Source organism: Coregonus clupeaformis, chromosome 15 (genome assembly GCF_020615455.1).
Source record: "Coregonus clupeaformis isolate EN_2021a chromosome 15, ASM2061545v1, whole genome shotgun sequence".
NCBI lineage: Eukaryota > Metazoa > Chordata > Actinopteri > Salmoniformes > Salmonidae > Coregonus > Coregonus clupeaformis.
In genome coordinates, this window is record NC_059206.1 from 54,838,692 (window position 1) to 54,862,173 (window position 23,482).

A 23,482-nucleotide genomic window follows, 5' to 3' on the forward strand; every position below is an offset into this window, starting at 1 on the left:
AAAGATTTGGCATGGGTCCTCAGATCCTCAAAAAATTCTACAGCTGCACCATCGAGAGCATCCTGACTGGTTGCATCACCGCCTGGTATGGCAACTGCTTGGCCTCCGACCGCAAGGCACTACAGAGGGTAGTGCGTACAACCCAGTACATCACTGGGGCCAAGCTTCCTGCCATCCAGGACCTCTATACCAGGCGGTGTCAGAGGAAGGCCCTCAAAATTGTCAAAGACTCCAGCCACCCTAGTCATAGACTGTTCTCTCTGCTACCGCACGGCAAGCGGTACCGGAGTGCCAAGTCTAGGTCCAAAAGACTTCTCAACAGCTTCTACCCCCAAGCCATAAGACTCCTGAACAGCTAATCATGGCTACCCGGACTATTTGCACTGCCCCCCACCCCATCCTTTTACGCTGCTGCTACTCTGTTAAGTATTTATGCATAGTCACTTTAACTCTACCCACATGTACATATTACCTCAACTACCTCAACTAGCCGGTGCCCCCGCACATTGACTCTGCAACGGTACCCCCCTGTAAATATAGCCTCCCTACTGTCACTTTATTTTACTTCTGCTCTTTTTTTCTCAACACTTTTTTGTTGTTGTTGTTGTTTTATTTTTACTTTTTTTGTTTAAAATAAATGCACTGTTGGTTAAGGGCTGTAAGTAAGCATTTCACTGTAATGTCTGCACCTGTTGTATTCGGCGCATGTGACCAATAAAATTTGATTTGAAGAGTTTCAAGAATAATACTATTGTACAATACAGGTGTGCAAAGCTCTTAGAGACTTACCCAAAAACACTCAGCTGTAATCGCTGCCAAAGGTGATTCTAACATGTATTGACTCAGGGGGTTGAATACTATATATATATATTTTTGTGTGTGTGTGTTAGAATTTTTCTTCCACTTTTGACATTAGAGTATTTTGTGTGGTTCTTTGAAAAAGAAAGACAATTAAATCAATTTTAATCCCAATTTGTAACAAAATAAAATTTGTAAAAAGTCAAGAGGTGTGAATACTTTCTGAAGACATTGTAGATAGTGAGATGGATATGAGGCCTCACTCACCACTGACTCCATGTCTTTCAGTGTGATCTGTTTCCCCAGCATCATCTTGTAGAATGGCCTGATGAAGAAGCCTGGAGAGAGAGAAGACAATGTAAGATCTGGGGACAAAATGTTGCTACATTTTTCAAGCCAATCAGAAACAAGTATTCAACAACGCCATGGTATAATATCAACTAATGTCTTATGATTGTTGTTATCAAGGTGTTGTCATCAAGGTGAGCCGAGCAGCTTACCGTCTAATAGCTTCCCATGGAACACAGCCATCCCTGCCACTCGACCAATGAACTTGAAGTATGAAAGGTGGTCCTCGTTACACAGCCCAGAGTTAGGGTTGATCTGTAGTGTGTAGTTATCTCTGTAGGGACAAAAGACAGAACAGAGGGTACAGTTGCTGGCAGTGAAAAGTATGTTTTTCAAAACCCTGTACTGTGACAAAAAAAATTATCAAAGTATCGCTAGAAGACACTACAGTTCAGTGTTGCACATGCATTGCAGTAATTGTTCTCTCAATACCATGGCACAACATCACTTTTTGGTGCCCAAAACTGTATAATAGGTCAGAGGTCAATGATCTGAAGTTACTTCCTAAGGCCAGGATCAAGATTTAATTGTGAGATACAAATCTTAAAAACACTATATTTATAAGTAAATGGAGAGAAAACAGTAATGTGCAAACTGCCATTTTTGGTCAAAAAGACTATAGCTTTGTTCGAATACTCATACTAACTGCACTAACCATACTATTTGTGACGTAAATTGAGTATGTAGTATGCTTATTAGTCATAGTATGGATATAGTTAGCATGCCAAAAGTTCCCGGATGTCGTACTACATTAGCCAAAATACGAAGTATACAAGCAATTTACACTATTTTCCGTGATGTTAGGGCACATAATGCAATTCTTCGGAAAATGGGCGTGGGTTCACAACGTTTTCAGATGGAAAAAATATGCAGCCGAAGTCCGAAGAGAGCAGATACAAATTCGTTGCTTTAACTAATTATGACAAATGTTAAGAAAATTAAGTTTGTTAGCTACGCTATCCTTACGAAGTGCATAGCATATCATTACAGCAGTATGTACCGGGTATGTTACCTACCTACTGCAACGTTAGTTGGCTACTAGTACATCGAACTTGCCAGTATATATACTTTATGCTATCTATCTAGCTACCCAACGTTTATTGACTTGATTATTCACGTCATTCATAGCTTAGCTAAGTGGTTTAGTCGTTCGGGTGCATTCCGATTTCAGAGCACTCTCGTCTGACTGTGTCAGAGGCAGAGTGCAGAATAACCTATTAATTTACGAACGCTCAACACCAGTTGAACGTGGCCGGTGTCAGTAAATTGTTGCCAGCAGCACAGTTACAGTGGGGAAAAAAAGTATTTAGTCAGCCACCAATTGTGCAAGTTCTCCCACTTAAAAAGATGAGAGAGGCATGTAATTTTCATCATAGGTACACGTAAACTATGACAGACAAAATGAGAAGAAAAAAAATCCAGAAAATCACATTGTAGGATTTTTAATGAATTTATTTGCAAATTATGGTGGAAAATAAGTATTTGGTCAATAACAAAAGTTTCTCAATACTTTGTTATATACCCTTTGTTGGCAATGACACAGGTCAAACGTTTTCTGTAAGTCTTCACAAGGTTTTCACACACTGTTGCTGTTATTTTGGCCCATTCCTCCATGCAGATGTCCTCTAGAGCAATTATGTTTTGGGGCTGTCGCTGGACAACACAGACTTTCAACTCCCTCCAAAGATTTTCTATGGGGTTGAGATCTGGAGACTGGCTAGGCCACTCCAGGATCTTGAAATGCTTCTTACGAAGCCACTCCTTTGTGTTTGGGATCATTGTCATGCTGAAAGACCCAGCCACGTTTCATCTTCAATGCCCTTGCTGATGGAAGGAGGTTTTCACTCAAAATCTCACGATACATGGCCCCATTCATTCTTTCCTTTACACGGATCAGTCGTCCTGGTCCCTTTGCAGAAAAACAGCCCCAAAGCATGATGTTTCCACCCCCATGCTTCACAGTAGGTATGGTGTTCTTTGGAAGCAACTCAGCATTCTTTGTCCTCCAAACACGACGAGTTGAGTTTTTACCAAAAAGTTCTATTTTGGTTTCATCTGACCATATGACATTCTCCCAATCCTCTTCTGGATCATCCAAATGCACTCTAGCAAACTTCAGACGGGCCTGGACATGTACTGGCTTAAGCAGGGGGACACGTCTGGCACTGCAGGATTTGAGTCCCTGGCGGTGTAGTGTGTTACTGATGGTAGGCTTTGTTACTTTGGTCCCAGCTCTCTGCAGGTCATTCGCTAGGTCCCCCCGTTTGGTTCTGGGATTTTTGCTCACCGTTCTTGTGATCATTTTGACCCCACGGGTGAGATTTTGCGTGGAGCCCCAGATCGAGGGAGATTATCAGTGGTCTTGTATGTCTTCCATTTCCTAATAATTGCTCCCACAGTTGATTTCTTCAAACCAAGCTGCTAACCTATTGCAGATTCAGTCTTCCCAGCCTGGTGCAGGTCTACAATTTTGTTTCTGGTGTCCTTTGACAGCTCTTTGGTCTTGGCCATAGTGGAGTTTGGAGTGTGACTGTTTGAGGTTGTGGACAGGTGTCTTTTATACTGATAACAATTTCAAACAGGTGCCATTAATACAGGTAACGAGTGGAGGACAGAGGAGCCTCTTAAAGAAGAAGTTACAGGTCTGTGAGAGCCAGAAATCTTGCTTGTTTGTAGGTGACCAAATACTTATTTTCCACCATAATTTGCAAATAAATTCATTAAAAATCCTACAATGTGATTTTCTGGAGAAAAAAAATCTAAATGTGTCTGTCATAGTTGACGTGTACCTATGATGGAAATTACAGGCCTCTCTCATCTTTTTAAGTGGGAGAACTTGCACAATTGGTGGCTGACTAAATACTTTTTTTCCCCCACTGTACAGTCACCAACGCTCTGGATAACATGAAAACTGCCTAACCAGCTCTGCTAGGGCGAGTAAAATGGTCAGAGTGAGGTGTTCTCTCATTTGTGTCTGGAAGTAGCTAGCAAGTTAGCTTGGATGCTTGACTGCCGTTGTGAGGTCAGAACGCTCGGATCAACCCTACTCCTCGGCCAGAGCGTCCAGTGTGCGCTCTAAATTTACGAACGGACAATCTGACAACGCCCTGAATTTACGAACGCCCAGAGCGCACTCTGGCACTCCAGACTGAATTTACAAACACAACCGAAGTCTAGCTAGTAATTTGTTATGCTAATAAGCTAGCAAGAGGTTGCATAGCAACAGCATCAACTTCCGGTAGACAGGCGAAGCGCTAGTACCATCAACTGAAAGGATACCGTTCGTTTACAGTATACTAAAATGTACTAATAGTATGTAGTATATACTCATTAAGTATGTAGTATACAGTATGTATCCTTCCAGACTCACATTAAGAATCTCCAATCCAAAGTTAAATCTAGAATCGGTATCCTATTTCGAAACAAAGCCTCCTTCACTCATGTTGCCAAACATGCCCTCGTAAAACTGACTATCCTACCGATCCTTGACTTTGGCGATGTCATTTACAAAATAGCCTCCAACACTCTACTCAGCAAATTGGATGTAGTCTATCACAGTGCCATCCGTTTTGTCTCCAAAGCCCCATATACTACCCACCACTGTGACCTGTTCGCTCTTGTTGGCTGGTCCTCACTACATATTCGTCGCCAAACCCACTGGCTCCAGGCCATCTATAAATCACTGCTAGGCAAATCCCTGCCTTATCTTAGCTCATTGGTCACCATAGCAACACCCACCCGTAGTATGCGCTCCAGCAGGTATATCTCACTGGTCATCCCCAAAGCCAACACCTCCTTTGGCCGCTATTCCTTCCAGTTCTCTGCTGCCAATGACTGGAACAAATTGCAAAAATCTCTGAAGCTGGGGACTCTTATCTCCCTCACTAACTTTAAGCATCAGTTGTCAGAGCACCTTACTGATCACTGCACCTGTACACAGCCCATCTGAAATTAGCCCACCCAACTACCTCATCCCTATATTGTTATTTATTTTGCTCATTTGCACCCCAGTATCTCTATTTGCACATCATCTCTTGCACATCTATCATTCCAGTGTTAATACTAATTGTAATTATTTTGCACTATAGCCTATTTATTGCCTTACCTCCATAACTTGCTACATTTACACACACTGTATATATATTTTCTGTTGTATTTTGGACTTTATGTTTTGTTTTACCCCATATGTAACTCTGTGTTGTTGTTTTTATCGCACAGCTTTGCATTATCTTGGCCAGGTCGCAGTTGTAAATGAGAACTTGTTCTCAACTGGCTTACCTGGTTAAATAAAAAAATTAAATAAAACAAATGTTAGGATGGGTATTCGAACACAGCTCATGTCTGTGGTTGTGATGAATGAGGGTGAAAATAGTACATATTCAGTGGAAACTAGCATGGCTTTTCAGGAAGCCAATATAATGAGAGGAACTGTATGTGTGTCTTACATTGCTGCTAGTATCACTCACTGCGTTTCTAGACAAAGAAAAATTAACAGTGCCTGGCCTTATCATTCGGCCTCCTGCCTCTGCACATGATGTATTTAGGCATACCTTATGTTATATTTTGATTACATACTTAGTGGAACCCAACAGAGGATGTTCTTCATTCAGATCAGGCAATTCATCTGTGTGAGCGTTTCTTAAAAGGATAGTCTGAGATTTTGTCAATTACGGGAGTGAACATTACTTATAATAAGGGTTACATGGATAAAATCGGACCTCTCTGAAATGAAAATGGATGGCCCTCCGTTCAGCAAAATATATTTTAACTAAACCTTTCCCTGAACGCTTGGAAAAAAAAGTGACCCTCCCCTATTCCCAAAATAATAATTAAAACAAAGTAGACAGCAGAGAACATGTCAACCGTTTACCCTCACTTCTTGGACAGATCAGAGCCATAGATATGCCGTTTTAGAAACTGTTCTTCGTCCTTTAAGCATTACAATGGCAACGCAGGAATTTTTATAGTGCACAGGGCTGCGGGACAGAAGGTCGTGGACAAGAGTAGGGGTGGAAAGATCTCCTACAGTATATAGTAAAAGCATTGCATGAATCAATCATCGTATTTGCAGGTCCGAGAAAAAAATTGACTTTTATAAAAATGTCATGCAATTCTGCGTAATTTTACATATTAGCGGAATCTTTTTAATACCACACAAATTACCGAAATTACAGGCTAAGAATGGACAGAGAGATAGGCCTATGTGTTCATTTTATCATATTTCTCCAATGCCAAATCAGTGTGTCTTGTTTGCAACGAAACTGTCCCTGTCATTAGGAATCTGAGCATGGTAGCCTACTTTCAAAAGTTAGGCCTACCTTTCCACCCCAGACAGAGTAGGTCTACCGAAGTAGAAACATTTAAGCTTTAACTGCTGGCTACTCTTCAACGAGAGAAGGTCACAAGTGTTTCCCTAAAAGCTGTCTGGGTTTAAACGTCTTCTATTGTACAGAAAATGAATAGCTTAATCAATTGATAGTGACAGAATTAGATTACTTCCCAAGCAAAGTCAGCCTCTGAATGTCAAAGAAACTAAACTATGATCGTTGCATATGCCATTTTCTTTAATAAAAGGTAGGCCTAGGGCATACCCTCTCACACCCCCTCAATTCGAGTTTTGGTTTTAACTTAAGAGCCCTTCAATGACACGGAGGTAGGATTTTTAAAGAGTGCATGGTGGGTGGAGGAATTGGCTGACAAATCTTGTCATGCATACTCCCGCTCTGGCGCTCAACGTCACCGGTATACTAACCACCGGACCTGGCAACCCATCATTACGCACACCTGGCAACAATCATTATGGACACCTGCGCACCATCATTATGCACACCTGGACTTCATCACTACCTTGATTACTTCCCCTTTATCTAGCACTCATTCATCAGGCAGTATTGGTTTTCTTGTCTTGTATCTCTCCATGATTGTTATTATTAAACTCACCAACTGCACCTGCTTCCTGACTCCCTGCGTCTCCATTACAAATCTATGGATATAGCAGCCTATAGCCTAATTTCATCTGTCAAACAGGTAGGCCTACCTCTTATTTCTTAACTAGGAAGAAACAGGCTCCAACACAAAGCCCTCTTGTTGTTAGTAAAGTCTAATAAAAAAGGAAGACTATTTTAATGAATTATGCCTACTCGAATTTGCCTACTTTCAGCACCATGAGCTGTCCATTTCCAAATGATTGTGCCGTGGCTGCTGCTTCAAGTTTCAGCACCACAATGTAAGTTACACGAATCTAGATTATTGTGAGGTCAATAACTCTGATAAATACATCATGGGCAAGAAACACATTGTTTTTAATAAAACCAATTATATATGACTTTATAAACTGGGTGGTTCAAGCCCTGAATGCTGATTGGTATATCAGACCGTATACCACGGGTATGACAAAACATTTCATTTTACTGCTCTAATTACGTTGGTAACCAGTTTATAATAGCAATAAGGCACCTCAGGGGTTTGTGGTATATGGCCAATATACCACGGCTCTGCGTTGCGTCGTGCCTAAGAACTGCCATATACCACACCTCCTTGGGCCTTATTGCTTAAATATACTATTGTAGTAGTAAGCTATCAGAGTTTACCTCCGGACCTCCTTCCCATCTGCACTCTCCTTCTCAAACTGAACAGAACATAGTCTATAGGCGCAAGGACTAGGCCTAATCAAAGATTACTTTCAGAAGAAACATTTGACTCTCCTCCTGAACTGCCACCGTAGCCCTACACAGCACATCCATTGGTTAAGCAGCACACAAAACGTTTTTTGATCAGCAAGAGCAGAGCAAGCCGGAGCTCAGGGTTGGAATATCCATTGCAGTGTCTAATGCAGCCTAGTTTCATTTACACCATCCCAGCAGCTTTCTTAGCACTATTACTTTGCTCTGTGCTTCTATGAGCATGCACTTCGTAGCCTATGGATAATTTGATTCAGACCACACTAAGTAGCCTATAAGCGCAATTGATATTGCACGCCCTGTGGAGAATCAGAGATGAGGGGTGGCATCGGGCACACATCGATATATAGCTTAATAAGCAACTAATTCTAAAACACAGAGAAATTTCATCAATTACAAATTACATGACCCTCCCCTGGACTATTAAACTCTCACCTTGACTGAAATTGAAAAAGCATGACCCCCCCATTCTCCTCCAGGTAGCCATTCTGTACATTTTAATCTGTCCCTAAACCCCTTTTCTACCCAGAGTCAGATGAACTCATGGACACTATTTTTATGTCTCTGTGTGCAGTTTGAATGAAGATGCTAAGTAGCGTTAGCGCAATTGCTTAGCAGTCACTTCATCTAACTCTGGGTAAGTAGAAAAGGGACTTAATTGACAAAATCTCGCACTATATCTTTAAAGCCACACTGCTTAATTTGTTCAGTCATTTCAAATAATGAAATATATTTATCCCTTGATTTTCAACAAAGCCCAGCCCCAGACTCACGTGGCTGAGTATTCAAACAGTCCATAGTAAGGGTTAAACATCTCTTTGGAGAGCAGGAAGAACCATTCCCTGGCCACGCCCCCGTAGTCCAGGCCCTTCTCTGATTCAAATTCGATCCAGAGGCGGGCCTTCAGGATGTCTGGTCTCTTCAGAGACATGATGCGTCGGTACGACTCCTCAAAGATGTTGGTCCTGTGCAGCTTCATCTCAAACCTATTGGGGATGTCCACCTGGGGATTCACACACGGAGACGCATGAGCACATGGATAGAAAGCATACACATAAAGACACAGAGAGCGAGTGAGAGAGAAAGAGAGACACACACACAATATATACATACGAAAATATTTAAAATGCACATCCAGTGTTTCTAAAGGGAATACAAAAAAATACAGGTCCACTTTAAAAAGTAGTTTCTAAGAGTTTACTTTTTAATTTGTTTTATTTATTATTTTTCTAATGGATCATACACAAAATTAAAATCCTTCTTCAGTGTATAGGTTCTAACCAGGAAATACACGCAGAGAGAGGAATGAGAGGAAGTTTCTCTTTACATTAATAATGATAATTAGAATGTGTGAGGTAAGGTGAAGTGTTTTTACACTTTCACTTAACAGTGAAATAATTCACAATTTCACCTGGATTGCATACCATACTCTGAAAACGTACCCAAATGTAATTGACTAAACTGGTCAATTACATACAGAGTACAGCAAGGTAATATTTCTTACCGGTTTCTTCAACTTCTTTCTGAAGTAGTCGTATTTCTGTTTGAATTCTCTGGAGTACGGCACAGCCTGCAATGAAATAAACAAATATCAGTCAATAACTGTCTATTCTATATAGAGAGAGTGGCTTATCTTGGTCATGAAATATAGTATATTTGTCATGTACAATACTGTATGATGGTGACAGTATCTTTGCCTCATCTTTACCCACAGATACTCACAGGCCCTGTGATGGCTGGGCTTTGTAGACGAGGATCCTCCCATTGAGTGGTTTTGGTGTCTGAAGGTGACAAAATAACAGTCAGGAATAAGGTTAGATACTGTGATATATACCATGATGACAAAGCAGTGACAGACACAAAACTCGAAAGGGGATACCTAGTCAGTTGCACAACAGAATGGATTCAACCAAAATGTGTCTGCCGCATTTATCAGAGAGGTGCGGGGGGCTGCCTTAATCGACGTCCACGTCATCGGCGCCCGGGGAGCAGTTGTTGTTGGGGGTTAACTGCCTTGCTCAAGGGGCAGAACGGCGGATTTGTCCACCTAGCCGGCTCAGGGATTCGAACCAGCAACCTTTCGGTTAATGGCCCAACACTAACCGCTAGGCTACCTGCCACTCTATCCAAGACGTATTGTCAAATTGTGAATCATCGGTGAAAACCATTAAATCACTAAACTCTGACTCCCTCTTACACACATACACACAGAATGCTGACATCCTGTTCATGAAGTTGAGCACACTGACACTTCCCTAATATGTAAAGTTTAAATTATGAATGGGCAGTAACCTGAGACACAGTGTCAGGTTCACATAAGGAGAGATATTGATTAATTAGGTCAGCCAGACAACCAATCCAAGATGAGAAAGAACGAGAGAAAGAACGAGAGAGAGAGAGCAAGAGGGAGAGAGAGAGAGAAACAATATTTGTTTGAGAAAGGGAGAGAAAGAACTCAAGTATCCAAGCAAAAGAGAGAAACAGTCAGCATATGGTATTACATAGAGAAGAAAGGGAGAGTTCTAGGAGGGTTACTTACTGTGGTCTATGAAGAAGGTCCTGCCGTCTGCATGCACCCGTTCCTCCCAGCCAGGCTAGAGAGGAGTAGAGGAGAGAGCACAGTGAGTAACTGACTCAGACAGACAGTGAATGGCAGCAGGAAAGGAGTGACACCAGTGACACAAAGTACCAGCACATCCATGCAGACCAGTTCACCATTGATACAATGACCATCCAGACCTGTACAGTACACCACCATCAACACAGTGACAGTGACACAGCGAGCCACAAACACACTGACTGTCAGATAGAAATAGAGAGCAGGCGAGGGGCGATATAAGTTTAGTCCACTAGCCTCAGTCTGACCCTATCCCATTCTCAGTCAGGGCAGAGAGACGGCTGTGTATCAGCAGGAACACCACCATACCATCGCTTCATTTGGTGGAGAAACTGGGAAGATACAGGGGAGTCCACTCACATCATGCAGCACATAGCAAGGCTCTGTTTCTTCCTACTGTACACCTAACCTTTCCCTCCTTCATATCTCCTCCCACTCTCTCCTATCCGTCCCATTTTACATTTTACATTAAAGTCATTTAGCAGGCACTCTTATCCAGAGCGACTTACAGTTAGTACATTCATCTTAAGATATCTGGGACAACCACATATCAGAAGATGGGCAGGGACTTTGCTGTCCTAGCTTCAGGGGGAAGCTGGTTCCACAATTGGGATGCCAGGACAGAGAAGAGATTTGACTGGGCTGAGCGGGAGCTGACCTCCCGTTGGGGTGGGAGGGCCAAGAGACCAGAGGTGGCCAAACAGAGCACTCTGGTTGGGGTGTAGGGTTTGAGCATAGCCTGAAAGTAGGGAGGGGCAGTTTATCTTGCTGCTCCGTAGGTGTCACGTTCGTTCATGAACGGGTCAGACCAAGGCGCAGCGTGATATGCATACATGTTTATTAGACTTATAAACACAACGACAAAACAAGAAACGAAACGTGAAGTCCAAGGTACACAAACAACATACCTAACACGGAACAAGATCCCACAACCCACTAGTGCCAATAGGCTGCCTAAGTATGGTCCCCAATCAGAGACAACGAGCTACAGCTGCCTCTGATTGGGAACCACCCCGGCCAACATAGAAATAAACATAATAGATCTAAACATAGAAAACACAACATAGAAAATCACACCCTGACTCAACAAATAAGAATCCCCAGAGTCAGGGCGTGACAGTACCCCCCCCCAAAGGTGCGGACTCCGACCGCGCAACATAAACATAACAGGGTAGGGGCCGGGTGGGCATTCCGCCTTGGAGGCGGGTCCGGCTCCGGGCGTGACCACCAACTATTCTCCGCCTCCCTGTTGCGCCCCTGGTCTGGTCTGGACCTCGGCGCGCTGCTTCCCCTCTCCTTCCTCCCACGAAGTACCAAGCCCTGTCTGGACCCTGGTGTGGGAGACCCCGAACCTGGAGAGGGGCTGACGTCTGGGTCTGGACTGGAACCGCTGACTGGAACTGGACCCGACGACGGTGGAGCGAACTGCTCTGGCTCCGGAGTGGAGCCACTGACCGGAGCTGGATCAGGCACCGGTGGAGCGGACTCCTCTGGCTCCGGAGTGGAGCCGCTGACCGGAGCTGGACTGGACCCCGGTGGAGCGGATTGCTCTGGCTCCGGAGTGGAGCAGCTGACCGGAGCTGAACTGGGCACCGGTGGAGCAGACTGCTCTGGCTCCGGAGTGGATCCGCTGACCGGAGCTGGACTGGAGCGGATTGCTCTGGCTCCGGAGTGGAGCAGCTAACCGGAGCTGGATCAGGCACCGGTGGAGCGGACTGCTCTGGCTCCGGAGTGGAGCAGCTGACCGGTGCCGGACAAGGCACCGGTGGAACAGGCACGGGCCGTGCCGGACTGGACACACGCACCACTGGTCTGGTGCGAGGAGCAGGCACTGGCCGGACCGGACTAGGAACACGCACCACTGGCCTGATGCGAGGAGCAGGTACGGGCCGGGCCGGGCTGGCGACGTGCACCACTGGCTTGGTGCGAGGAGCAGGAACAGGCAGGGCCGGACTGGCGACGCGCACCACTGGCTTGATGCGAGGAGCAGGAACGGGCCGGGCCGGGCTGGCGACGCGCACCACTGGCTTGGTGCGAGGAGCAGGAACAGGCCGGGCCGGGCTGGCGACGCGCACCACTGGCTTGGTACGAGGAGCAGGAACGGGCCGGGCCGGGCTGGCGACGCGCACCACTGGCTTGGTGCGAGGGGCAGGAACAGGCCGGGCCGGACTGGCGACGCGCACCACTGGCTGGTGCGAGGGGCAGGAACGGGCCGGGCCGGACTGGCGACGCGCACCACTGGCTTGGTGCGAGGGGCAGGAACGGGCGGGCCGGACTGGCGACGGCGCACCACTGGCTTGGTGCGAGGGGTAGGAACGGGCCGGGCCGGACTGGCGACGCGCACCACTGGCTTGGTGCGAGGGGCAGGAACGGGCCGGGCCGGACTGGCGACGCGCACCACTGGCTATGTGCGAGGGGCAGGAACGGGCCGGGCTGGGCTGGCGACGCGCATCACTAGCTTGGTGCAAGGAGCAGGAACGGGCCGGACCGGACTGCGAAGGCGGACTGGAGGTCTGGAGCGTAGAGCTGGCACAACCCATCCTGGCTGGCTGCCCACTTTCGCACTACACGTGCGGGGCGCTGGCACAGGAGGCACTGGGCTGTGCACGCGCACTGGCGATACAGCTCGTAGTACTGGCGCAGGATATGCGGGACCGAGGAGGCGTACTGGAGACCAGGAGCGTTGAGCCGGCACACCCCGTCCTGGCTGGATGCCCATCTTCGCACGGCACGTGCGTGGTGCAAGCACAGGACGTACAGGACTGTGCCGTCACATTGGCAACACAGTACGTAGCTCCGCATAACATGGAGCTTGCCCAGTCATACGCCTTCTCGCTTGAGTACGGGGAGTTGGCTCTGCTCTAACCCTAGGCTCCGCCAACCACCCTCTTAGCCCCCCCCAAAAAAAATATTGGGGCTGTGTCTCGGGCTTCTTCCTCGACCGGCTTCCTCTGTGCTGCCGTTGCTCCTCTCCTGCCTGGGCATATACCTTTGCCCATGGCCCTTTCCCCACAAATATCTCCTCCCATGACCACCATTTGCCCACCTGTGACATGGTAATTCGCTCTTCCTGGGCACGCTGCTTGGTCCTCGTTTGGTGGGGTCTTCTGTCACGTTCGTTCATGAACGGGTCAGACCAAGGCGCAGCGTGATATGCATACATGTTTATTAGACTTATAAATACAACAACAAAACAAGAAACGAAACGTGAAGTCCAAGGTACACAAACAACATACCTAACACGGAACAAGATCCCAAAACCCACTAGTGCCAATAGGCTGCCTAAGTATGGTCCCCAATCAGAGACAATGAGCTACAGCTGCCTCTGATTGGGAACCACCCCGGCCAACATAGAAATACACATAATAGATCTAAACATAGAAAATACAACATAGAAAATCACACCCTGAATCAACAAATAAGAGTCCCCAGAGTCAGGGCGTGACAGTAGGCAAGTACCATGGTCTTGTAGTGGATGCAAGCTTCGACTGGAAGCCAGTGACGTGTGCGGAGGAGCGGAGTGACATGGGAGAACTTGGGAAGGTTGAAAAGTCTTATGGCTTGGGGGTAGAAGATGTTAAGGAGCCCTTTGGTCCCAGACTTGGCGCTCCGGTACCACTTGCCATGCGGTAGCAGAGAGAACAGTCTATAACTTGGGTGGCTAGAGTCATTGACCATTTTTAGGGCCTTCCTCTTACACCACCCGGTATAGAAGTCCTGGAAGGCAGGAAGCTCGGCCCCAGTGATGTACTGGGCCGTACGCACTACCCTCTGTAGCGCCTTGCGGTCGGATGCCGAGCAGTTGCCATACCAAACAGTGATGCAACCAGTCAGGATGATCTCGATGGTGCAGCTGTATAACCTTTTGAGGATCTGAGGACCAATGGCAAATTGTTTCAGCCTCCTGAGGTGGAATAGGCGTTGTCGTGCCCTCTTCACTACTTTCTTGGTGTGTTTGGACCATGATAGACACCAAGGAACTTGAAGCTCTCAACCCGCTCCACTACAGCCTGTCGATGTGAATAAGGCCCTCCTTTTCCTGTAGTCCACGATCAGCACCACACCGCCAGGTCTCAGACCTCCTACCTATAGGCTGTCTCATCGTCGTCGGTGATCAGGCCTACCACCGTTGAGTTGTCAGCAAACTTAATGACGGTGTTGCAATCGTGCGTGGCCATGCAGTCGTGGGTGAACAAGGAGTACAGGAGGGGACTAAGCACGTGATGTGAATGGGCCCGTGTTGAGGGTCAGCGTGGCGGATGTGTTGTTGCCTACCGTCACCACCTGTGGATGAGCATTTTCTTGCTTGCTTATGGCCTTATACTGCTCGTTGAGTGTGGTTTTAGTGTCAGCATCAGTTTGTGGTGGTAAATAGACAGCAACGAAGAATATAGATGGAAACTCCTGGTAGTGTGGTCTACAGCTTATCATGAGGTACAAAGTATTTTTTATTTGGCATTTTTTATGATTATACAGATAACAGACAGAACAGGTAGGGGGCAGAATACACAAGCATCCTCTACCAAATCAAACCCACCCCCAACCCCCCCATGCTCTAACAGAGCACCACCCCAAAACCAGACTTAAAGCAGGCATGACATACAATGAGTAATATAATCAAATAGTTTAAAAAAATACAAAGATATTATGAAACAAAAAGTTACAAATGAGAAAGAATAATGATACCAATTCTAATTTGGGTTGGATTAAGGAGTTGTGAAATTAGTTGGGTCCATGTCTTCTACAAAGGATAGGAAAGGTAGCCAGATATTATAAAATGTAATTGCAGATCCCCTAATGGAGTAGCACATTTTCTCTAGCTAGAGATGTTGCATAACTTCCTTTATCCAATGGGGGCGGCCCGTCAGGAGGTCCAGGACTCAATTGCACAGGGCGGGGTTGAGACCCAGGGCCTCAAGCTTGATGATGAGCTTGGAGGGTACTATGGTGTTGAATGTTGAGCTATAGTCAATGATGTTCATTGACTATAGCTCAGCATTCAACACCATAGTAGGGGGCTGAGAGGTATTCCTCTTGTCCAGATGGGATAGGGCAGTGTGCAGTGTGATGGCGATTGCATCGTCTGTGGACCTATTGGGGCGGTATGCAAATTGAAGTGGGTCTAGGGTGACAGGTAATGTGGAGGTGATATGATCCTTGACTAGTCTCTCAAAGCACTTCATGATGACAGAAGTGAGTGCTACGGGGCGATAGTCATTTAGTTCAGTTACCTTTGCATTCTTGGGTACAGGAACAATGGTGGCCATCTTGAAGCATATGGACAGCAGACTGGGATAGGGAGAGATTGAATATGTTCGTAAACACACCAGCCAGCTGGTCTGCGCATGCTCAGGGGACGCGGCTAGGAATGCCGTCTGGGCCGGCAGCCTTGCGAGGGTTAACACGTTTAAATGTCTTACTCACGTCGGCCACGGAGAAGGAGAGCCCACAGTTCTTGGTAGCTGGCCGCGTCGGTGACACTGCGTTATCCTCAAAGTGGGCAAAGAACTTGTTTAGCTTGTCTGGCAGCAAGCCGTCGGTGACCGCGATGTGGCTGGTTTTCCTATTGTAGTCCGTGATTGTCTGTAAACCCTGCCACATATGTCTTGTGTCTGAGCCGTTGAATTGCGACTCCACTTTGTCTCGATATTGACGTTTTGCCTGTTTGATTGCCTTGCGGAGGGAACGACCTCTTTGTTTGTATTGTAGCGACCCGCACAGACAGCTGTGTGTTATGTGTTAGGCTAGTAGATGGTTGTGTTGTACCTACCAGTACCCAGTGTTCGCGGGGTCCGACATGTCAATCAACCTGCTATCTGCCAATCACGGGAATGCCTGGAATGTTCTGATGCCGGGCATCCTGGCGGTTGGCGGAGTGGCGTGGAGGGGGGTTGGGCAGGGGGATGGAGCATTGGAAGTTAAGACCAGGTTTAGCCTTTGTTCTCTCTCTTTTACGTCTGGGCTTCACAAGAGAAGGTCACGATTGGCTTGTGTATTATCTTTCATTTATTTGGCGTGAGCACGGCCAAACAGTAGCCTGTATAAAGTTGGTTTAATAAACCGTCCATTCGTAAACTCAATCCTCTGTCTGGACAGTTGTTCTTCTATGATCTAGTCAGGTCATTACATTGGTGTCAGAAGTAAAAACGTTGATAAAAGTTAGCCAGCTAGCTAGCTGACTTCTGTGGCTAGCTACCGTAGGTGAGAACGGGGGTTGAAGATGCTTCGAGGGAATCCGAAAGTGAAGGTGGAGGTAGGGGACGATATGGCCAAGGAGGTGCGTGTGCATGGACGTCGGGGGTTCTGGCTGAGGAGATCGCCAGGGCATCGGAGCCCAGAGGCCGCTTGAGGGAGGGCGTTAGAGTGATGGCGGCTGGAAGGGGCATGAGTGCTTCGTCGACTGCTTGCGGGATTCTGTGGGCGGACCGAAGGGTGACGCGGGGCGGGACGAGGAATCGGGGGCTCAGGATGTAAACAAACATGGCGGCGCCAGTTCCCGGCTGCGTCCGTATCTATTAAGACCCCCGAAGTATTCCGGTAAGGCGGATTGGGAAGCATTTCATGCTCAGTTTGAACTGTTAGCTCATTGTAGGGGGTGGTCGGATGAAGAAAGGGCACTGCAGTTGGCTTTATGCCTCACGGATGAAGCTCTGGCCTGTTTGATATTGATTAGCCCCGAGGACAGACGTGATTATGTTGCTTTAGTGGGAGCACTGAGGAGGCGCTATGGACAGTGTGGCTACAGCCCGGGCTACTGCGCTCCGAACTGAGTAATAGACGCAGGCAGCCTGGAGAGCCTCTACGGGTGCTAGCTAATGACATTGAGAGCCTCTCTCAGCGGGCATATGCTCACATGCCCCCTCCGTGCAGAGCGAGCTAGCACGGGACCAGTTCATACAGGCGCTCTCTCCTACGGAGCTGCGCACAGACCCAGCTGGCTCATCCTGAGTCATTGCAGGTAGCCTTGGAGATGGCTTTAGAGAGGGAGCTGGTGTGGGCTGGGGCTTCAGCTGGGGCTTTGGTGGGGGTGCAGGAGACAGACCCTCTGTGCGAGCTGGGGGCAGAGCAGCCCGGAGCCGGAAAAGCCTGCATGGGTGGCTGAAATGACAGAACTCATTCGTGCTGTGACGCTACAGGCGGCACGAAACACATGCCCTGGTCCCAGGGTCTGCTGGGGTTGTGGCCAGCCAGGCCATCTGCGCAGAGATTGCCCCATGTCCCCCAGAGCTCAGGGAAACGGCTCGGGGTCCGCATAGACCGGGTAGTGCGGACCCCTGGCTTTCTATCCCAACCACCATCTTCTTCAGGAGGAGCCCACCGGCACAGACGGGGAAGCAAGGCTCCACTTCCCCCAGAAGCAGACGTGGGCAAGCGGTTGGAGCCTGTTGTTGTGGTGGGCCGGACCTGTGTTGGGGACTTTTGTCATGTCCCTGTCACTGTGGAGGGGGTGCCCTGCTCCGCCCTGGTGGACACTGGGTCCACAGTAACCCTGGTGAGGCCAGATATTGTGCCAGGTTGGACTCAGTGTGAGCCTACAACTGTGCAGCTCCGCACAGTCACAGGTGAGCTGGCACCCATGAAAGGGAAGGGAATAATGACTCTGACAGTAGGGGGCAGGACTGTGCGTCATCCTGTGTGGGTGGCGGCTGTGCAGGACCCTTGTATCCTGGGGTTGGACTTTCTTAGGAGCACAGGCTGCCAGTTAGACCTAAATAGGGGCACACTGAGCTTCCAGGGAGGGCCGGAGGTCACCATGGCCCCTAATGTCACATTCACTCAACCCAACAAACCCTTTACTCCAACAGTTAAAGCAGCAGAGACTCATGGCTGCCCCCCCCTCCCCCCACATCTGTGTGTGACTTTTCCCCAGCCCCCTGTCACCTATGGCGTTGTGTTACATTCCCCAGCTACCTCCATGACACCGCCCTCTGTGAGCCCGGGCCGCGCCCCCAGCCCAGCTACCCCAGATGGGAGGGGGAGAGGACACTGTCTGCAGTGAGGGAGATATGGGGGAGGAACTGTGTTGGTCTTGACCCCGAGCAGCAGGAACGGTTGTGGCAGTTGCTGTTTGAATTCAGAGACAGCTTTGCGCTGAGTGAGGAAGAGGTGGGTCAGACTCTTCTGGTGCAGCATGAGATCGACACAGGTGATGCTCGACCTATCAAGATGCGTCCCCGCCGTATCCCGCTGGCACGCCAGGAGGCGGCAGACAAGGCTGTGTTGGAGATGCAGCGGGCAGACTTCATTGAGCCCTCAGACAGCCCCTGGGCGGCGCCAGTCGTCATGGTTCCGAAGAAGGGGGGCAAGCTGAGGTTCTGTGCGGACTACAGGCGGCTGAATGAGGTAACCAGGAAGGACTCATACCCCATACCACGTATCGATGAGTCGCTGGACCTGGTTAGGGGTCCTCCTGGTTCTCCTCACTAGACCTCCGCAGTGGCTACTGGCAGGTGCCCCTCTCCCCAGAGGCCAGAGCCAAAACTGCGTTCTCCACTAACAGAGGACACTGGCAGTTCAAGGTCCTGTGCTTTGGCCTGTGCAACGCTCCAGCTACTTTTGAGCGTTTGATGGACAGGGTGCTGGATGGCATCCCCCGACAGCAGTGTCTGGTATACCTCGATGACATCCTGGCCCATGGCAGCTCCTTCCAGTCAGCCCTGGGGGCGCTACGGTGTGTGCTGGAGAGGGTGGCTGCCGCAGGTCTGAAGCTCCACCCCGAGAAGTGCCACTTCATGAGGAGAGAGGTGTCCTTCTTGGGCCACCGAGTGGGGAAGGAGGGGATCAGCACCATGGAGGACAAGGTAGCGGCTGTCAGAGACTGGCCCACCCCCACCGACCAGCGTCAGCTGAAGAGCTTCCTGGGCCTGGCCTCGTACTACAGGAGGTTTGTACGGGGCTTCTCAAGCGTTGCTGCTCCACTGAACCGCCTGCTGCCGAAGGACAAGGCTTTCACTTGGACAGTGGAGTGTGAGGAGGCGTTCAACACCCTCAAACGTGCACTGATCGAGGCCCCCAGTGCTCGCCCCCTGACCTCACATTGCCCTTTATCCTGGACACAGACGCGAGCAATGTGGGCATGGGTGGGGTGCTGGCCCAGGTGGGGCCAGAGGGGGAGAGAGTGGTGGCGTACTTCAGCAAAACATTTGACAAACATGAGCGCCGCTACTGTGTCACGGGCGGGAGCTCTTGGCTGTTGTGGCTTCCTCAAACACTTCAAGTACTACCTGGGTGGTCTGCCCTTTACTGTAAGGGACTGACCACTCTGCTCTCCAGTGGCTCATGTCTTTCAGAGAGCCAGAGGGGCAGGTGGCACGCTGGTTGGAGGAGCTTCAGCCGTATGACTTCACGGTGGTGCACAGGGCAGGGGCACGCCACTCCAACGCCGACGCCATGTCCCGTCGGGCCCTGTACTGCAGACGGCTGCCGCCACTGTGAACGGAGAGAGGGACGGGAGAGAGAGCTGTGTGCAGAGGAGGGGGTCTGTGCCACAGTGTGTCGGGCGAGCGGGCCTGTCTGCTGTGAGCTGCAGACTGTCGACGTGGCTGAATGGGGGCAGCAGCAGGGACGGGACACAGACCTACAGCCAGTGCTACAGTGGGTAGAGGCGCAGGTGAGGCCACCATGGGAAGAGGTGACAGCACTCTCACTCGCGACCAAAGGGTTGTGGTCAAAGTTTGAGCGACTGCGGCTGGCTGATGGCGTGTTACAGCGGGCATGGAAGGAGTCAGCTACGGGGGAGGAGAGGTGGCAGGTGGTGGTCCCAAAAGCATTGCGGGAGGCTGTGCTCCAGAGTACTCATGGGGGTGGGGACTGGACACTTTGGGGTCACAAAAACACTGCGCCGCCTCCGTCAGGGCTTTTACTGGGGGCAGCACAAGAGGGATGTGGAAGACTTTTGCCGCCGCTGTGACAACTGCACAGCGAGAAAGGGCCCCCAGGCCGCTCTCATGCTCAGCTCCAACAGTTCCCAGTGGGGGCTCCCATGGAGAGGGTGGGAGTGGATGTAGTTGGGCCGTTCCCCACCACAGACAGTGGAAACCGCTGGGTGCTCACGGCCATGGACTATTTCACAAAATGGCCCGAGGCCTATGCTCTGCCTGACCAGGAGGCAGAGACCATCGTCGACGCCCTGACAGCGGGGATGTTCAGCAGGTTTGGAGCTGCAGAGTCCATCCACAGCGACCAAGGCAGAAACTTTGAGTCCCGGGTGTTCGCCACCATGTGTGAGAGGCTGGGTATGCACAAGACCCGCACTACTCCTCTCCATCCTCAAAGTGATGGCCTTGTGGAGCGCTTCAACAAAACGCTTGGACAGCAGCTGGCCATCGTCTCTTCCAAACACCAGCGTGACTGGGACAAGCACCTGCCTATGGTCCTCATGGCATGCCGCTCCGCTGTCCAAGACTCCACCTCCTGCACACCTGCCCTCCTCATGCTGGGGAGAGAGATCCGTACCCCTGCGGACATGGCGTTTGGTCGGCCCCTGGATAGCCCCTCATGTTTCCCCGGGCCGGAGTATGCCCGGAGACTCCAGGACCGCCTGGAGACAGCCCACACCTTCGCCCGAGAGCAGCTGCTGAATGCAGGTGTGAGGCAGAAGAGGAACTATGACGTGCACACCCGGGGAAGGCACTTTGTGGCTGGGGAGCTGGTCTGGGTCTACAGCCCGCTAAGGAAAAAAGGCAGATGCCCCAAGTTGGACAGTCACTGGGTGGGACCCTGCAGTGTCCTGGAGAGGGTAGGGAGGTTGTTTACCGGGTGCAGCTTCCTCCCAGGGGGAGAAAGGTGACACTGCACCGGGACAGGTTAGCCCCATATAGAGGGGCCTCTTCTCCCCAAACCCCAGGAACCCCCACAATTCCCCTCTCTGGCAATGACATTCTCCAGGCACCCACCCCCAGGTGCCGCAGACAAGGCTCCAGACAGCCCACTCCCCCTGTGTCACCGCGTGGTTCCCCAGAGCCACGGACTGTATTACCTGCTCCCGCTTCCTTGTCCCCCATGTCCTTGCTTTCATCCCCTGGTTCCCAGAGGGGCACTCTGCGGCCATCACAGCCACGCAGGCAAAGGAGACCTCCGGGTCGCTTCAGAGACTTTGTTTGTTCCCTGGGACGAGGGACTTTGTGGTGGGGGGCTGTGTAGCGACCCGCACAGACAGCTGTGTGTTATGTGTTAGGCTAGTAGATGGTTGTGTTGTACCTACCAGTACCCAGTGTTCGCGGGGTCCGACATGTCAATCAACCTGCTATCTGCCAATCACGGGAATGCCTGGAATGTTCTGATGCCGGGCATCCTGGCGGTTAGCGGAGTGGCGTGGAGGGGGTTGGGCAGGGGGATGGAGCATTGGAAGTTAAGACCAGGTTTAGCCTTTGTTCTCTCTTTTTTACGTCTGGGCTTCACAAGAGAAGGTCACGATTGGCTTGTGTATTATCTTTCATTTATTTGGCGTGGGCTACGGCCAAACAGTAGCCTGTATAAAGTTGGTTTAATAAACCGTCCATTCGTAAACTCAATCCTCTGTCTGGACAGTTGTTCTTCTATGATCTAGTCAGGTCATTACAGTATTCTACGATATTCCCTGTCACCTTGCCGTGGTTAAATGCGTTGGTTCGTGCTTTCAGTTTTTTGTGAATGCTGCCATCTATCCACGGTTTCTGGTTAGAGTAGGTTTTAAGAGTAGGTTTTAATAGTCACAGTGGGTACGACATCTCCTATACACTTCCTTATAAACACACTCACTGAATCAGCGTATACGTCTATATTATTCTCAGAGGCTACCCGGAACATATCCCAGTCCGTGTGATCAAAACAATCTTGAAGTGTGGATTCCAATTGGTCAGACCAGCGTTGAATAGTCCTTAGCACGGGTGCTTCCTGTTTGAGTTTCTGTCTATAGGAAGGGAGGAGCAAAATGGAGTCGTTGTCAGATTTGCCGAAAAGGAGGTTGGGGGAGGGACTTGTGTGCATAGCGGAAATTAGTGTAGCAGTGATCCAGTGTTTTTCCAGCGCGAGTGCTACAGTCTATATGCTGATAGAATTTAGGTAGCCTTTTTCTCAAATTTGCTTTGTTAAAATCCCCAGCTACAATAAATGCAGCCTCAGGATATATGTTTTCCTGTTTGCATAAAGTCCAGTGAAGTCCCTTGAGGGCCGTCGTGGTATCGGCTTGAAGGGGGATATACACAGCTGTAACAATAACCAAAGAGAATTCTCTTGGGAGATAATACGGTCGGCATTTGATTGTGAGGAATTCTTGGTCAGGTGAACAAAATGACTGGAGTTCCTGTATGTTGTTACAATTACACCATGAGTTGTTAATCATGAAACAAACCCCCTCACCCTTCTCCTTCCCGGAGAAATGTTTATTCCTGTTGGTGCGATGTACTGAGAACCCAGATGGCTGTATGGACAGGGACAGTATATCCTGAGAGAGCCATGTTTCCATGAAACAGAGTATGTTACAATCCCTGATGTCTCTCTGGAAACAACCCTTGCCATGATCTCGTCCATTTTGTTATCTAGGGACTGGACATTAGCGAGTAATATATTCGGAAGCGATGGGCGGTGTGCGCGCCTCCTAAGTTTGACTAGAAGACTGCTCCGGCTGCCTCTCCTCCGGCGGCGTTGTTTGGGGTCGGCCTCTGGAATCAGTTCCAATGCCCTGGGTGGTGCGGACAAAGGATCCGCTTCGGGAATGTCGTATTCCTGGTCGTAGTGTTGGTAAGTTGACGCCGCTCTGATATCCAATAGTTCTTCCTGGCTGTATGTAATAACACTTAAGATTTTCTGAGCTAACAATGTAAGAAATAATACATAAAAAAACAAAATACAGCAAAGTTTCCTAAGGACTAGAAGCAGGGCAGCCCTCTCTGTCGGCCAGATTACAATAACAACTGATCCATTAAAAATTTTTCCAAAAATAGCAAATAATAGATAAAAAAAGTTGAAGAAGAATAAAAAAACATAAACAAACAATACTCTAAAGTCTGGTATGAAAAAGAAAACCCAACCTGGTCACCTAATAGAAACAGGTTCCCGC

General features: G+C 49.0%; 1 protein-coding gene across 3 annotated transcripts in view; it reads right to left on the bottom strand.

Moving 5' to 3' along the window:
- LOC121582732 (E3 ubiquitin-protein ligase NEDD4-like) overlaps positions 1 to 23,482 on the bottom strand; it is a 120,781-nt gene that overhangs the window by 20,044 nt on the left and 77,255 nt on the right. For all 3 annotated transcript variants that reach the window (XM_041898791.1, XM_041898792.1, XM_041898793.2), the window contains 6 exons: positions 10,366 to 10,420; positions 9,549 to 9,607; positions 9,331 to 9,396; positions 8,600 to 8,829; positions 1,299 to 1,420; positions 1,066 to 1,136 (listed from right to left, as the gene is read on the bottom strand). In XM_041898791.1, the coding sequence (XP_041754725.1) occupies positions 1,066 to 1,136; positions 1,299 to 1,420; positions 8,600 to 8,829; positions 9,331 to 9,396; positions 9,549 to 9,607; positions 10,366 to 10,420 (603 nt within the window). The remainder of the gene's footprint in view (positions 1 to 1,065; positions 1,137 to 1,298; positions 1,421 to 8,599; positions 8,830 to 9,330; positions 9,397 to 9,548; positions 9,608 to 10,365; positions 10,421 to 23,482) is intronic.